Here is a 17894-nt window from a genome sequence, read left to right as displayed (position 1 = left end):
GACACTAAAAAGTGGGACATCTCCCAGAATAAACCATTCTCTTTCTCCCAGGCAAAAGTATGAGAAATGACATTGATTTTTTTTTTTTTTTTTTTTTTTTTCCAGAAGAATCACTTTGCATCATGCTGGATTGAACAGGTAAAACAAAAAAAATGTTGAGAGCCTTCTGCTGGTGGCGGCATGTTTCCAGACACTGATGCTCCCACCTGCTCACTGTGAGCATACCAGAAGACCTCACTGCCAGGTGGTAGATGCATCACGGAGAGATAATGTGTTTACATTCAAGCTGATAAATCACAGAATCATAGAATCATTTAGGTTGGAAAAGACCTTTAAGATCATTAAGTCCAACTGTTAACCTAACACTGCCAAGTCCACCACTAAACCATATCCTTAAGCACCACATCTACACATCTTTTAAATACTTCCAGGGATGGTGACTCAACCACTTCCCTGGGCAGCCTGTACCAGTGCTTGACAAACCTTTCAGTGAAGAAATTTTTCCTGATGTCCAATCTAAACCTCCCCTGGTGCAACTTGAGGCCATTTCCATATCTGTATGATGAATTAAGTTTTCTGCATGTAAAGAGGACTACTAGGTTCACTGACAGTTTCTGCCCCAGCTCAGTTATACGCAAATGAATGCTTAAAAATAGGATACACATTTAAATATCAACACCCTGACCCTGGCTTAACCTCATAACTGCATGAAATCTCACCTAATAATCTCGGTATCCAGTCTATAACTTCCACCATATTTTTAAACATATACAACTGATTTGAAAGTTTTCAAGTGATAAGGAATTGACCACCTCCCAGTGTAAGCTTCTGAGGATTTAATAACCTTATCGTAAAAGAAAAATCTATGCCCTCTGTTTTAGATTTGTCCAACTTCAGTTCCCTAGCATTGCATCTTATAATGTCTTTGTTCCTTTGAGCAATCGATCAGAAACCTTTTCTTATACGGGTATAGGTAGACCATAATCCAACATTCTCTTAACTTTCTCTTAGGTAAACTGAAGAATTGGAGCTTTTTAAATCTCTTATTATGAGAGATTTTTTTTCCTGTCCCCCCAATCCTTTAATGATTCCATAAGTATCCTGATGGGTAAATACCAGAATTGCAGATGGTGTTCCAGCCAGAGTAATTTATTCCCAATAACAGTTTCATTGCATAAGATATGTTTGTAAATGACTAGATCAAGCATTGTAATAAATTACCCTGCATGGTTAGAAAAGATAAAAGTTGTTACTGATGTTTAAAAACTGCAGTCTTGCAGTTCTACTAAAGTCTGCTCATTTTATGTAAAGGGGCCTTAAAACTTGTGTTAACATACTTTGAGTATATTTCTATCTCCTTTATACTTAATGTCTTAGGTTTTGAGGTTTTTTCAATTCAATAAAAGTAAATAAGTACAGGAGAGAGGGCATAGCATAGCAAGTGGGGTTTTTCGTTTGCTTTGTTTAAATGAAGGATAAGGAATTATTTTCCTGAGAATAGGAATGTTAAATTATGCTTTTAGAATCTTCTTCTTTTCCTGTCCTCTGCTTTTTTCAGGGATGACTTAGAAGATTTTGAATAGTGGTGAAAGCAGGAAGAGTGATGCCACTGTAAAATTTACATACTGTATCTCCTGTATCACAGAGATGGGATGTAATCTTTGAGACTTGTTCCTGTGTTGGAATTCTAAATACTTTGTAAGCTGGGATTCAGTACATTAAACCATCTCAGATAAGTAATAAAACTGAGATGATTAAATAGCATGTACTTTTGATGGCTTCTTTAAATAGGTAAATATTTGTTGGTAAAACTCTGTCCTTTTCCAGCATCTGGAGAATTATGCTATGACTCAACTGGCATTATTCTGCCACCCACAGAATGTTTTTGCTCAGAGTTCACAAAAAGATTGAGATGATAAAAACATATTCTAGCAATGAATGTGTTAGAGGAACATTACTATTGCAAGGATGCTAAAAGTTGAATCAAAAGAACATCTACTTTAGGCATTTTTTTTTCAAAGATTATTTCCTTCCTTGTTTTCTATAAAGCTTTAGTGAAAAAAAAAAAAAAAAAAAGGGATTTATTCATCCTGTAGAGTATTATTGTTGTGGATTAAATATTCTTTTTCTCATTTTTGACACTGTCTCCCACAGCATTCTCCTAGAGAAGCTGGCAGCTCATGGCTTAGGCAGGTATACTCTTTGCAGAGTAAAAAACTTGCCAGATGGCCAAGCCCAGAGAGTAGTGGTGAATGGAGTTAAGTCCAGTTGGCAGCCGGTCACGAGTGGTGTTCCCCAGGGCTCTGTTTTGGGGCCAGCCTTGTTTAATATCTTTATCAATGATCTGGATGAGGGGATTGAGTGTGCCCTCAGTAAGTTTGCAGACGACACCAAACTGGGTGGGAGTGTCGATCTGCTGGAGGGTAGGATGGCCCTGTAGAGGGACCTGGACAGGCTGGATCGATGGGCTGAGGCCAACTGTATGAGGTTCAACAAGGCCAAGTGCTGGGTCCTGCACTTGTGTCACAACAACCCCATGCAACGCTACAGGCTTGGGGAAGAGTGGCTGGAAAGCTGCCTGGCCAAAAAGGACCTGGGGGTGTTGGTAGACAGCCGGCTGAACATGAGCCAGCAGTGTGCCCAGGTGGCCAAGAAGGCCAACAGCATTCTGGCTTGTATCAGGAATAGTGTGGCCAGCAGCACTTGGGAAGTGATTGTGCTCCTGTATTTGGCACTGGTGAGGCCACGCATCAAATACTGTGTCCAGTTTTGGGCTCCTTACTACAAGGACATTGAGGTGCTGGAGTGCGTCCAGAGAAGGGCAACATGTAGACATGGCTCTTCGGGACATGGTTTAGTAGGCATAGTGGTGGTGGGTTGCCAGTTGGACTAGATGATATTAGAGGTCTTTTCCAACATTAATGATTCTATTCTAGTTTTACTTTCATTAAAAAATAATCCAGCCACCAAGGCAGGAAACATGAAATTAACTATTTTTACCCTTAATTGGTTTAGTGGTGGACTTGGTAGTGTTAGGTTAATGGTTGGACTGGATGATCTTGAGGGTCTTTTCCAACCTAAATGATTCTATGATTCTGTTCTGCTCCTGTTATCCAAGGTTTTGTGGGTATTCATTCCATACATTTTCAATTGTAATATTAAAATGAATATTGTTATTACTCTGTCAGCATTTCATTCCATACTTCTTAGAGAGAAATAGTCTTGGGTCAATTCAAACCAGTTAGTTTTATAAGGGTTTTTTCTTCCTAAAAGAGCAGCTAGCTTTTTTTTCTTTAAGTTGATGTGGATTGAATTTGTATAGGTGTGCTCTGTACCTTATGGTTTGTGGTATTCACAGAATATTGTATATAGGAAAATCAGAAATGAGAAAACATTAATATGATGAGGGGTGGCCTGCAGGTGGAATATTAGTTCCACATATATTACATGCAGTCTTTTCCTTCCCAAAGTAATAGATGGGATAACTGATACTGGAGGCTTCATAGGTTGAAACACTTTTCAATTTTATATTTTGTGGGATCTTTCAGCTGAAAATGCCTGGCTTCACTCGTCAATTACAATCACTAACATCCTGGATTTACCGTTTTGGAGATTAAGATGTATTTAGTGGTTAAACAGATAAGGTAAAGTGGAAATATATGGGGTCACTGAATAGGTCACTAACGTTTTGTTAACAGTTGTTTAACCTGAAGTCACCCTTTTTCTATTTAGGGACTTTGTAAACCTCATCCTCCCCTGCTGAGCTTAAATATTCTATTTCCTTTGGAAAGTAACTATCTTGTAAAACTCTGAAGTGCTAATACTTTGGCCAAGATTGGCTAGGTTCAGAACATCTTGCCTACTGCTAAATTAATACCTCCATATATATATATATGTCCTCGGTACAGGTCGGTTGTTTTACACTACGAATATTTTTGCAGTGATCACTGTCAGGAGAGGTAGGGCCTGATTAACACTGGTCACCTTTGCTAGCTGTATCTTTAATCACATGCTCTGCAATAAACAGAGAAATGTAATCAATAAAGATGCAGATACAATGAAGAAATATAGACGGGGACTAAAAGTCTATTGATAAAATCTGGTGATTATTTCTCACCAAGACTTAGGCCATTATCTTCTTTACCTGTAACACAACCTGGCAGAAGTGAGTGGCCAACTATTAATAAACATTGCCAAGGAAAAAAACACTGAAGAAGTTCCTCTCGGGTGTGTTTCTTAAACCTTACTTTTATTTACTTGATCTCTTTTTTTCTTTAAGTACTTCTTATATCCCTTAATATGTGATTATTTGGTAGACAAATAATTTATGCACATTAATTTGAAGTTTGCATCATTCCTCATTATAATTTTATTGTAACTTAACCTTTCAGGTAACCAAATAACTGAAAGCATTTCTAGCAAGGGATCAAATATTTTCTTTTAACAAAAGGATCACATCTTTGTTTTGCTTTTCAATAAATAGATAAAATTATTGTTATTCTGAATATTACAGTATATAACCTTTTTATAAAACTTCAATCCAAATTCCTTATGTTAAGTAAAGTTCTTAAGCCTAAATTTTCTATATTTTCCCGCCTCATTTTTTGTAAAGCTTGGAGGAAAAAAAACCCAGTACCCAAGCAAAAACAAAAAAATCAAACAAAAACCCCAAATATTAAATGTGATAAATGAGATTTTGAGTTACAACTCTTTTGTTTCTTTTTGTAGAAGTTGCATACAACTGTCAAGGATCTTCAGGGAAAGAAAAAGTGTATTTGTCTTAAGTTTGACTTCTTTATTAGCCATAAATTTAGTAATAAATCTCCCTATGTAACAAATGCCTGAACTCAGGTCATAATCCAAAGTATATATGCAACATATATAGAACACATGTTTGAAAACTCTAAACCTAAAGCACCATTTTAAAGAAGTAAGTTTATCATTCAAATCTCCTTTCAAAGCAAGGAATGGCACCATTGCTCTTGACAGTCAGGGAACAGATCTAATATTTTCTTGATTTTTTGATCAAATAGGATAAAAGTATGATGAATATGTCTACTATCCCATAAATTCATGATAAACTGTCATTCATTTCCAAAAACAATTTATCATTGATAAATTTAAACTAGCAACTTGAGCATAAACTTCTTGGGGATGAGCATAGCTTCTATAAAGACACTTATATGCCTATTTGCAGTATTCAATATCTTGTCATTAATTATCTTTAAAACAATATCTTATTTTTATGTTCAAAAACCTTATACTATCTCTGCAAGTGCAGATCTCTTTCTCATGTTATCAGTGCTTACTTCCACATATACTTTGAAAAATATGAAGTAAGTTGTTTTCAAATTCAGATGATCTGCCACTTTTATGAGAGCACATAAACATATTTTTAGAAGCTTTGCAAAGGTTTTTCAGGGCTGAATTCATGATGACAATGGAGTTAGCAAGTGAAATCTTTCTCACCCACCACAGCAGAAAATGTACACTGCACAGTATTCATGCTGCTCTCTTTCACTCCAGTAGTCACACTGTATTTCAAAATGCCAGTGTAACTTTATTACAAACTGACAAAAATGAGGAGATCAGGTGATGCACACATTGCATATGGGGTATGGAAATGTGCTCTTCAGCTAAATATTTGCATGTGCCTTACATGTCCCCTGCATTAAGACTTAAATTATTGAGTCTCCTGCTTAATCCTTGAATTTTTGCAAGATGTGTGTAGTTTAGTATTCAAGTGATGTTCAGACTTGTAGATTACAGATATGATGCAGCAAAACTTTGCCCCAAACTTCTCTGACAAGATTGTATGAAGTGTTTAGCTTGTGTGCAGATTAAGTCCTTGGGTAGATGCACAGAGAGGAATCGCTAGAACGTGGACAAACACAACTTCAGGGGCTCCTCGAAGCTCTTGGGCTGTAGCACTGGGTACTCGGGGCATGACCCTTCTCCCATACCGGAAACAAGGGTTGCCTTTTGGAATGGTTTGCAACACTAATCTTAAATAATCTGAAAGAGTGCACTGACTTATTAGGAAGAGGAATGTGCAAATTCTAGCAATAGCAAGGAATCTTTTGTGGCTTTCCTTCACTTCTTCACATATTTTCTTCTATGGTCTGGTTAGATAAGGTGCATTAGTCCATTCTACGTCTGTTAATAGTTCTAGTTGTTACTATCTTATTGTTTGGCACCATGTTTTGGCATGTTATCAGTGACCTCCATTGATTTTTCTGGCTATTGATCTGGAATTTTCAGCAGCTAGAGTCATGAGACTCCAGTAAATCTATCCTGAAATCCAGACAAAAGGACTCTGCAGATGGATAGACTATGCATGTCTAAATGCAGTCTACTGCACATGGCTCGACTGACTACACAACGTTTAGCATATCCATTTAAACATATGCAATCTGTAGACATATAGTAAGCTACAAGCAGGGACAGTATGTGTGAAGAAATCAATTGCAATAGTTCTACTGAGATCAGAGTAATTTAATACTTTTTTTTTTTTAAACTCATGGGGTTTAGAAGAGCTTTGCTTAGTTTTTTGAGCTTTGCATTTAAAAATAAGTACATGATGTAGGAAAAGCATGAAGAGTTTTGTAGCTCTTCGCTGGAAAAAAGGGAAATCAGGTTTACAAAGGGACCTGCATAGTGTATGAGCCACGACATCAAGGCTCACTTAAATTGACATTAAGATACCTGTGGTTTCTAAAAAGGTCTCCAAAGACACTCTAAGAATTTTGAGTTTTGACAGATGTGTGTTTTGTAAATATTTATTGTGATAGGATTTGTACATGTTTTAGCTTGAAAACAAGCAGCAGGAAGCCATTTTAGCTAGACAGCAGAACATGATAATTAAAGAAACATAGAAAGGGTATGAGCTAATGTTTATTCTTGAGCTGAGAAGAGTCCAGCCATTCCACATGCACTGAAAGACAACAGGAGCAAATTAAAATGTCCAGGAAGAAAAAATACAGAAGATTGCATTCTAGGCATAGACATCACAGAGTTGCTGCTCTACTCAGTCTTAAAGAAGTACATCCAAGTTTCAGTCCTCCCAAGCCAGCGTCATCATTCCATTTTGACAAGCAGCGAGAAAGGAGTCCTTGTTGTCAACAGTCATGCTCATGACTCCTATAGCTGAGATCTGTCCTATGGAACCATAAAGAAAAATGGAGGTTGGCACAGGTTCTTTTCAGAGATCTTTTTGTTTTTTCTTTGTATAACTTTATTTCTCACCCAAACATCAGCTTATCACATTGAGGTCATAGAAAAATTTCTGCTAGAAGGGACCTCAGAAAGTCATCTGGTCCGACCACTACTGAAAATAGCAATACTAATGTGTAAGAATTCCAAGTTTTTTTCTAGTAATCACAGAGAACAGTATGAATAGGCTTATAAATGACCTTCTGCATATTCAGCGATCTTGGTATACAAAACTCCCACTGGAATCACAGATAACACAGAAAAATGTCTTTTACATTTCTTCTGCTTATTCTAAAGGAATTGATATCTGACTTGATATTCTGACTTTGCAGAGAAACTTATCTTCAAAGATTTGAGGCTGAAAGAGACTCCCCAGCCACTGATTTCCAGGCTCTCTTACCTCAGCACCTTCTCTCTTCTAGGGAAGGCAGGGCACAAGCCTGCTGTCTTCACAAAGAAACCACCCTGAGACTTTATCAGATAACAGAAATGTTTTAGTCAGTTATCTGCAGCTTTTCAGGTTAGGCAAATGGTCTTTCAAAGGCTGCCTGGAGGCAGCTGGTCACCTGCCATGCTGTGGTACATGCCCATGGGGTCATAGCTCCTTAGGTATCACTGGGGAACAAGCCATGCATAAGGAGCAGGTAGACTGCTGGATCCTATACAAATATGCACACTTTTATCTGCTGGGTTCCCACAGTCTCTCTACTGTTTTATCTGCTTTGGAACTGATTTATTTCTAAGGGTCACAATTTTGTAGTTGCTGTAGAGGAAACTGTAAAAAAGTACTTGCAGTGGGAAAAGAAAGAATCTTGCTTAATTTTTTCTTGCTTTCTGCAAATAAACTCCTGCCCTTCCCACTCCTAGCACTTTTTAGAAATACTAACATTAAGACTCTGAGCTTTCAGAAAAAAAAAAAAAAAAAGATGTTGATATGATTATACTAATGATAATTTTGCTGACAGAGGTAAAAAGTATCAAAGGAAGATACACTGAAGCATCTTGATGAAGGGTCCATGTGGGGGTAATGAAAATAATTTCCAGAGAAAGAGGCATTCTCCTAAAACCTGTGAACCCAGAAATAAAAATAAAGCATCTGAGCTACTTAACAAATACACATTTCATAATTAAAGCCAGCTACTGTCTGAAGATTGGAGGGAGGCTGAATATGATACCTAACTTTCACGTAAGAGTTAAAGGTAATGCTGGGAACTACAAAGCAGTACTGAAGCAGTACAGGAAAAGCTAGCTGCCACTAAATTAACCAACAAAGAATTGAATAAGGACAGACCAAAACCCATATCTGATTTTTCTGTATTAAAATTATAAATCAACAGAAGTCCCTGAACATGAGTATTGTTAAAAGAATACAGTCCTTTCTTTTGTAATATCTGCAAAAAGTGTCCTGAAGGAAGTGGGCTAAACTCATTAAAAGAAATTTTTTTTTCCCCTAAGCTTGGATTTGTAGCTTGCTGAACATGAACATAAGGCTGTAGCAGACAGGTATTTATCTGAACAGTAGGTGGGTAAATAGAGAAGAGAGGTTCTGTGAGCTTTCCTCTCCCTAGGAGGAGTGATCCTTTTATTCAATGAAATGTGTGGAATTTAGTGTCCTGAGGATAAAAAAACCCTAAGACTTTCACACTGATATTAATAAAATCTTAGCAGTTTTGTCATTTAAAGGTCAAATGGACATGAGCTGTGTTGAATCAAACTAGAAACTACTGCTGGGACTGAAAACATTTCCCTCCCATGGAATACCACTCCATAGCAAGTCAGAGGGACTTACTGGAAGGGAGGGATGGGAGGGAGGGAGAAAGGGGAGACTGTGCTTTCCTGTGAAGCAGAACATACTTATAGAAGGAAGATACTGTATTTGTCCAGCCAGTGATCTTATAGAATATGGTAATTCCTGTGAACTGCCCTGACTGTGGGAAGTGGAAAAAAGTCAGGTTTTGACAATCTTTGCAACACTTGCATGGTGTGGTTGGTAAACCGGAGTTTTATGAGGGATGTACAAGGCATGCATGTTTATGGGTGGGCCTGCACTGCTTCCTGCTGGAGTTCTGAATTCACTGAATGCACTTTAGAAACTGGTATGTTTTTCTACCCACAAAGAGATAAGCATTTACTTTATATTTAGGTTATCTTCTGTTCTAGGTACATAAGATCAAAACCAAATTAAGAATATAACTTATGAATTGGCTTTGACCAAAGGGTAGACCTAGAAGGCTGTTCCTTCTCTGACAGTGGCCCAAAGCACATGCCGATGGAAAGTACAGAAAAGGACAAATTTATAGAGATAATCTGTCATCTTGAGCAACTAGTTGCAACTAGTTGCTCAAGTTATTCCTGACCCAGAAGACGACTCTGTGTATTTAGCAATTCTCAGCTAATTTCTTTTCCATTAGCTTGTCTATTCTCTCTATGAACGCATAGAAAACAGTATTAAACATCCGTGGGAAAGAGACCAAATTATCCCTTCTTTTACATTCTATACAATATTCTATTTTGATTATTAGGCATGCCATGCCCACCCCATGACAAGAAGGTGATGACATCATTTTATTAAAAGTGCCAAGAAAAGGGAAATGATATAACTGTGCCTAAGGTGTATTTTCCTTTAATCCTCACAAGAGGTTTCTTGCCTATCTTTACCTAATAACCTGGCCTTTCTTTTCTCACAGCCTTCCAGTACACATGCATGCACACAGGAATGATTGCACCATTGCAACCTCCTCTTGCGCTTCATTCGCTGATATTCCTAAAAGATATTTTGTTTTAGAAAACTAAAACACCCAAGAAAGCTGACAAGGTGAGCATGCCAAGAAATTAAAAGAAAATTTACTCTCCAATAAAACCTCAACTATTATCATAATGCACATTCCAAGGCAAGTCCCGTATTTTTGCTGAATGTATAAGCCTGTGTGATTCGTTAGGCTCCCATTCATTATGAAAATAGACCAGTAAATTACATCTTTTGCAAATGGAATCATTATAGCTGTAATTTACAAAATATATTAAGCCCTTTGATCTTTGTCAGAGAACATATCATATACTTTTAAACACACTGCTCGGAAATTGTAATTTAAAAACTATAAACCTTACATTCACAGCTTTAATGCATATATTAGACTGTACTTTTCTACCAAAAATAATGTCCATATTCTGTCTATTGCATAACATTGCCTCAACTTTCAGCTGAACAGAAAAAAAAAAAAAAATGATGCTGCAAATTGATAAGATATGAACGAAAATTGTCACCAGCGGACACCTGTTGGCTTTTGCATTACTCAGGCCTACAACCTAAATAAAGCTAGTCTTTCTAGTGATAATCTATTGCATAGTGAATACTTTCAGCTCTGTAATATTGCTACAACATACCCTGTAGTTTGGTATCTGATATATGCATGTTTAAAAATAAGTAATATTTCTCAAAAATATTAATCTACAGTCTAAATTCTGTTTGGAAATCAACATTTTTCTTTGACTCTGTATATCAAGTGCTTATTTGGTTTAATTGTTACCTTCTAATGATGGTGCGGGAAAACAATGATAAAAAGATGCTTAGGCATTTTCAGGAATCTTTAAGGTAATCTTGTACAGTTGAGAATCACAATAAATGTTTCATTTTATCCATGGATTAACCAGAGAGGATCTGACTCATAAAAGTATATGCTTGCAAATGAACCTGATTTTGTATATATTTGTTCTCATGAAAAAGATCTAGTATAAAGTCAAAATCCTGCCTGAGCTGGAGACCAGTCACTTAAAAGGAAAGCATTGTAACAGCACAAAAGAAGCAGTACATAATATTTAAAACACTATTCCTTGCTCAGTGTAAGATCTACACAAATATAGAAATAGTTGGATTTTGGAACTTTGCCAACATTTATTCAAGCTTTAAAAATGTTTCGGACTTCAGTGAAATTGAGCATAAGAACAGAATTCATTTATATACGTGCACTTCAGTCTGATGGTTTCACTGTTTATTGTAATGAAAAGTTATGGTCTTAAAAACCATTTCATTTTTCCCCTTTTTTTTGGAACTGTCCTTTTTTAAGGAAATACAAACTAGGCATTTTATTTAAGAGAGAATGCCACTGTGGTCTATTGTTTTTATCAAAAATGGGCACATTCTACTTTAACTAAATAGATAGAAAAACATATATTTTTAAAAGTTATTATTATGAACAACAGCAGTGGATTGTTTGTTGTAATCCTCACCTAAAAGGAGCAATGGTTCTGTCCAGCCTTCACATACTGTTGCTGCAAAGCCCAGGCATTTTGGCTTACCCATTCAGTTGCTATGCATAAACTTTTAGCATTTGTTCACAAAAGGTTTAATAAAATGAACAGCTAAAATAAAATGCTGCTATTTGCCCAAAATAGCATAGCCTGCAGATTTCAAGAGCGACTACCACTGCTTATAATTAATATGATATCACTGATTACCACTTATAAACCTTTTTTATGGGAGCCTAAGCCTCCTATATTATGCGTAACTGAACATATGGAATCTTAGATCATTTTTTTTACCTTCTGTCTCTGAAAATTTTCAGAGGAAAGAAAGCTAGTTGTATTTCATTATTCTGTATATTTAGCAGGTCTGTTTTCTTGGCCATGAGTCTGAAAACCTTTTTTAAGAGGACTTATCTAGCAGCTGTGTTGACAATTCTATTTTTGAGTGCAACTTCAAGAGCAAGATGTGTTCTTCACACCTGTGCCTCTAGAGCTTCCTTTTTGGAAAGAACTGGGCTTTGCATTAATTTTGCAGAAAATACCATACAGCGCAAAGGAAAAAAAAAAGTTTCCCCTTCTAGCATAGAGTGATAAGGAAGAGCAGCTTGTGCTGTGTCAGGGAATTTTTTCTATGAAAGCTCTGGACACAACATGAAAAACCAGTTAAAGGGGACCTTTTGATGCTGCAATGTATGCCTTCATTGAACTGGTCTTTGAAAAGTTTTATTGGGACAAATTAATATCTCAGTTTCATTCACAGAGTGTTACCTCATCACCACACAATTAATGATTTCTGGGCTTTTAAAGAACCACATCCACCTGGAGTAGACACTGTAGACCTAGAATAAGAACATTTTCTTCATGTAATTTCTTCAAATTTGTCCACACAGTTTTACAGAACAAGCAGCATATTCAGATTTCCCTGTTGGGGCATACAGCCTGGAGTGCAGGTGACTTGGTCCTCAATATCAAGCATGTGTTCTGTACTCTAAAAAAATGCATTGGAAACATGCGTGGGGATGCATCTCCCCCTAAGATGAAGTCAGGATCCTGCCAGCCCCCCTAGCCAGAGCTGCAGCTTCTGCAGTGCTTTGGCCCTGGTAGTGCTGGCAGGGGCTGATTGCATAGAAGCAGTCCTCCTCCTGCAGAAATCAACTGAAACATCAGAGCCGCTTCACCAACAATAATTCTATTGGACGTCCGAGAATCTCACTGATTATTGCCTCAACCTGTGAAACCTTCTTGCTAGAAATCCATTATGTGAAAGCTTCAAATCTGCGGAGCACATAGATTTAATGGTGAATCTAGAAGCCAGCTTCTTTTTTTTTTTTTTTTTTTGTGAAGTTGAGTTATAGAGCATTTTGACATTTGCCAAAGCTTTATTGTCAAGTCAGGTGAAAGACGCTTTTGTCTATGCAGTCCCCTTAATACCCAGGACATTGATGAGAGTTTTTTGATAACACCTGATAATAAATCAGTGTATCTTTCAATGTAACAACACTTATCCTGCTTCTAAAGTGAAATAACTCAAAAATATGAAAAAAAATGAGCAAAACTTCCTTCTACAATCTTAGTCTCACTCTTATGTACCACACGCTATAATGTTTAAAATCCATAATCATGTGTTTTTCCACCTTGTCTTTGAACCATTCAGAGCTCAAGATGATGGCTGCTTGGCAAATGATGCAGTAATTCCATATTTATTTTTGTCCTTATTGTTTAGAGATTCCTTAGCTCCTTTACTGCACACTGCAAAACTACCTCAGTCATGTGGAGTAGAGTGTTCCAGTAGTTGGTGGAATTAACACTGGCTGCTGCTCCACTTTGCATTGACGATTTTATTATGATGGGGTGTTAATGATTATTTTTAATCCATTTTTTATAGAAGTATTTGGAAACAAAGGTTAAAAATCATTTGTCTTCCACATTTTTGGCACAACTTTAAGAAAAATTTTACAAAAAAGATCAATCAGTAGAACTTGATACAAATGAACACACATTCTATTTGGAATAACTTGAACAAACAAGCCCGCTTATAATAAATTTGACCAGTAGATGCATTGAAAAATCTTCACTTTAAGCAACCATCTATGTTACTACATTGAATGTGTTTGGTGGAGTGGCCTCTCCAGGAGGGTAAATGATTGATTTTCAGTCCGACAGCCAAGCAAGCAAAAATATGAAAAAATAATTTTTTTTTAAGTGCTGTTACTTCTTTCCACAGAAATGCAAAAGAAGCAAAAACATTCTCCGGTGATTAAAATGTTCAATTTAACTAAAATAAAAGATTTCATTTTGATGCTTATGCAAATGAATTGAATGTGTTGCTTCCCAAAATTAATGTAGGAAAAACCAGACTTTTACCCAACAACTTAGAAGTTTGAGCACTCACTGATACGCAGCAACTCAGAATCAAGTCCATCTCTGGAAGACACTGATCACCATGTCGAGGAGGAGGATGGAGGACTTTATTCACCATCTTATATACCTTGAACTGTTTCTAATTCAGCAGCCAGCGGTCGCTTGCACCTCCCTCTTTTGAGGTAGGACAGCTGAAAAAGGATGGGTATGGTGTGACCACGTGAAATAGCCTAATAGTGTGCGTCCTGCAATAGGAGAGCTTTTAGCTCATGCCTGTGATGTGCCTGGCAGAAGGTGTTATGCTTCTAAGGGACTCCTAAAGCCACTGGCTTAGAGCGTGTTCCAACCTGGGCTTTCTTTGGAGCTCTTCCACTTTGTACAAAATTAATTACATATGTACTGAGAACACACAATGATTCTCCCATGTGATGAGTAGGAGATTTGTTGAAGCGGTGGAAATATCTGTGTTTAAATGTGAGCTTTTGGGAGAGTAAGGTGTTCCTTCAACACGCAGGACTATGATGCAACCAGCTGTCTCGGCCATTTACGTCTGAGGCAGGATTCAAGGGTGGAAATGAGCCTGATTTTCCCATAGCAGGTTTCCCATGTTGTATAAAGGTTATATCATGCTGTCATCACCTTATGTAAAAGTGCTATTATACTACCAATGGTATGAATTCAACTGGTATTTGCAAAAAAAATGCAGGGGTGAATAAGCCCCATTTTGCCTAGCAAATTTACAATTTTCTTAAAAAGCAATTACATAGATGCACTTGTGAGTTAATCACAGAATCTCTTGCTATTTTACAATGATTTGTGCACTTCAAACCAGTTTGCTGATTTTCTCATTTGCATCTTTGAATTTGTGTCAAATAACTTTCCTGCGGGTTGAAGAAATGTTGAAGAAGATTGGATTGAGGGGGAGTCTGTCATGCTTAATATGTGGTAAGCTAATTCTCTGCTTTGACCACAATGTAGAGGAAAGTTGGAGCAATCCAGAAGAAATGAGGTATGCGTAGCACTTGTAACACCTTCCTGATCCTATGTTGGGGTGAACCGTATGTACCCTACGTGCAGTGAGATCTTACATACGGATCTGTCAGAACTGTTCCACATAGTAAATACACAGACCTTGCCCAACTTTTCATTATTATGGGGTCACTATCATGTACTAACAGCTTATTATTTGTAGTGGGCTGGTAACACATGGAGTTCCCTGTGAGTTGCTAAAGCAGGGACTTCCATCCTGTCCTTCAGGCTGGGTGATGGCACTCGGCAGTGTTACAATACCCATCCACCAACCCCTCGCTCCCCCAAAACTAGCGCTAGCAAGGATTGTGGTGTGTAATTAAACCTTTCAAGGTAGCAAATCCATGGAGCTTTAAATGGCTTGTGGACTGGGAGAAAGGAAGGAAATCTCTCACTAACCTCCCTCCCAAACCCTTGCCTTCCAACCTGATCTCACTGGGGTTTGGCACCTGTCCCCAAGAGACATCTCACCTCAGGGGGAGGTTGTAGGGACCGGTGCTAACCCCATCTTTCTGTCCAGATTGCAGGACTAATAAAATCCACTGCTCACCCATCCCTTCCTGGCCCTCCCTGGCCCTGCATGCGCAGGAACTTTGCTAGGAAGAGGGAGGGCAAGGGCTGCACACAACTGCTGTTTCTCTGCTGTGTACACAAGCAGTGTCAGAGCATCATCCCTCAGCTGGTGGGGAAAAGGGGAGGGAAGAACAAGGAATGACAATGTGGGAGAGGGAAAATGGTAAGGGAGGCTAGGGGCAACATACAGAGTCAGGTGGGACCAGGTTGCGTACACTGGCCCAGACCCAAGACTAACACTGCAGTTAATGTGACACTGCAGCAGTATTGGCACCTAAAAATTTCAGTCTAATTTGAATGCATCTTGAATTATGATAGTGTCATGATATTGCTCTATGGCTCCTCACTGATAAGTACGTCTCCAGGCTGATGGTCTTTTACCTCTTCTGTTGGCCTTCTTCACTTCATTCTGGGCCTGACATCTCTGTCTGTATACTTTTGACAAAATATCACACTTCTCTACAGTACTCATAAAAAGCATTGCAATAAATCCTTTAAAACTGTAACTTTGGATTTTACTATCAAATACTTAAGAACAGACTATTTTTTTCCTCTCCCTGAGCAGAGAATGAATTCACCTGGCAGGAATTTTCTTTACTTCCCCCATTCAGTTCTTTGCAGATGACCATTTGCAGGAGAGAATTTCTGGTTTTGTCCCCTGCTCTCCTCTCCTAGGGTGGCACAAATTACGCAGGTCGAGGACTACCTTTCTTGTTTCCTTCTCGTTCTTCTCTGTCTGATGCACAGAAACATCATTCCTTCTCTCTCCTTTAGACGACGGACTCATCCTCGCTCGAGCTCTTCAGCTCGGCTGTTTATGTGCGCAACAAATAATAATTAATGGGAAAAAAAAGTGTTTACGGGGCCCACTCCAAACGTGGCATTACAGAGAGCAGCACCACCGAAGAGTATCTTTTTTGACTTCTCGCTAGCAGGCAATTTGTAATTTGGGGGCTAGGAGCGGCTGGATTCGTGGTGAGGAGGAAGTTTTCGGGGCTGTGGGTGCTTTTCCTTCCTTCCGCCAGCAAATAGCGATCCACGCCAGGATTTGCTTTCTGCTCCTGTATTTCGGCGATGCAATGTGTAGCACGTTTCTCTGTGTGTGTGTGTGTGTGTGTGTGTGTGTGTGTGTGCGTGCGCGCGGGTGTGCGTGTGTGTGTGTGTGTGTGTGCGTGTAGCTCTCCCCCGCCGTGTCTGTCTCCAGGATTTCTCCCTGCCTGGCTCCGGAGGCTGCTCCAAGCGCTGCGCGGAGCAGAGGTTTCCCCGGCTCCCGTAAATACAGGCACACGCATCCAGTGCACCGCACGCATGCACACACACACACACGCACACACGCACAGCCACACAGGCACGCACGGAGCCGCTGTCCAGTCCATCCCCACGCCGGCTGCTTTTCCCACCACCTCCAGCCTCGCAGAGGCGGCGGGCGCAGCTCCGCGGCGGATCGCGCTGCCGCCGGCCCGGGACTCCGCTCGCAGCAACGCGCCCGCGGTTTCAATCTTCACAAACCTACAGCCAGATTTTTACCCCCCTTTTTTTTTCCTTTCCCTTTTTTTTTTTTTTTTTTTTTTTTGGTTGGTTTTTTTTTTTTCGGCGGGGGGGGGGCGAGAGCGCTTTGCATTTGGAGAAGGAGCCGGGGGGGGACGGGGCTGCCGCTCTCCTGCCCCCGCCGTGCGCGCATGTGTGTGTGTGCGCGCCCATCTCCCCCCCGCCTCGCAAAAGTTTGCCTCGGCGGCCGGGGGGCTCCCGGGCCGCCGCCCCCGCAGCCGGGGGGCGAGGCGGCGGAGGCGGCGGTGCGGCGGCGCGGCGGCGGCGCGGAACTTGCGCGCCGCGCGGGACTTGCGCGCCGCGCCATGCCGGCTGCGCAGGGGGCTGCGTGGCGCTGCGCCCTGCCGGGGTTGCTGCTGCTGCTGCCGCCGCTGCTGCTGCTGCGGCTGCCGCCCGCGGCCGCGGGGGCCGAGGGCAAGGCGCGGAGCTGCGGGGAGGTGCGGCAGGCGTACAGCGCCAAGGGCTTCAGCCTGGCCAGCGTGCCCTACCAGGAGATCGCAGGTAAGGGGCCGGGCGGAGCGGGGCGGGGGGCCGCGGGGCCGGGGGAGCGGGCTGCGCGCAATCCCCGCGGCAGCGGGGCCGCGGAGCGCCGCGTTGGTTGCGCGGCGTGGAGCTGGCTCTTGCCGGCCCGGGCGGCAGCCGGGCGGCAGCCGGCGGGGCGTGTGTGTGTACGTAAATGATTAAATAAACATAAAAACTAAGGAGGGGGGTAAAGAAAAAAAAGGGGAAAAAAAAAAAGGCGGGGGGGGCGCGGGCGAGCCTCAGCCTCGGGTCTGTTCGCCGGCAGAAACTTCTTGAGAGTTGCAGCCGGGCTGCGAGAGCAGCAAGCGGTTCCGCAGCGGCTGCTGCCCCCGCTGCCGCCGTGTGCGGGGGAACAACGTTGCCCCCGCTGCCAGCGGGGACAGGGCGCGAGGGAGGCGGAGGAGGAG

General features: G+C 40.5%; 1 protein-coding gene across 1 annotated transcript in view; it reads left to right on the top strand.

The window, feature by feature from the left end:
• Nucleotides 1-17096: 17096 nt before the first annotated feature.
• GPC6 (glypican 6) overlaps nt 17097-17894 on the top strand; it is a 790528-nt gene continuing 789730 nt past the window's right edge. The window contains exon 1 of the mRNA XM_075721405.1: nt 17097-17466. Within this exon, the coding sequence (XP_075577520.1) occupies nt 17097-17466 (370 nt within the window). The remainder of the gene's footprint in view (nt 17467-17894) is intronic.

Source organism: Pelecanus crispus, chromosome 1, assembly GCF_030463565.1.
Source record: "Pelecanus crispus isolate bPelCri1 chromosome 1, bPelCri1.pri, whole genome shotgun sequence".
Classification (NCBI taxonomy): domain Eukaryota; kingdom Metazoa; phylum Chordata; class Aves; order Pelecaniformes; family Pelecanidae; genus Pelecanus; species Pelecanus crispus.
Note: the sequence above shows the minus strand (reverse complement) of the source record. Positions and strands in the feature narration are given on the sequence as shown.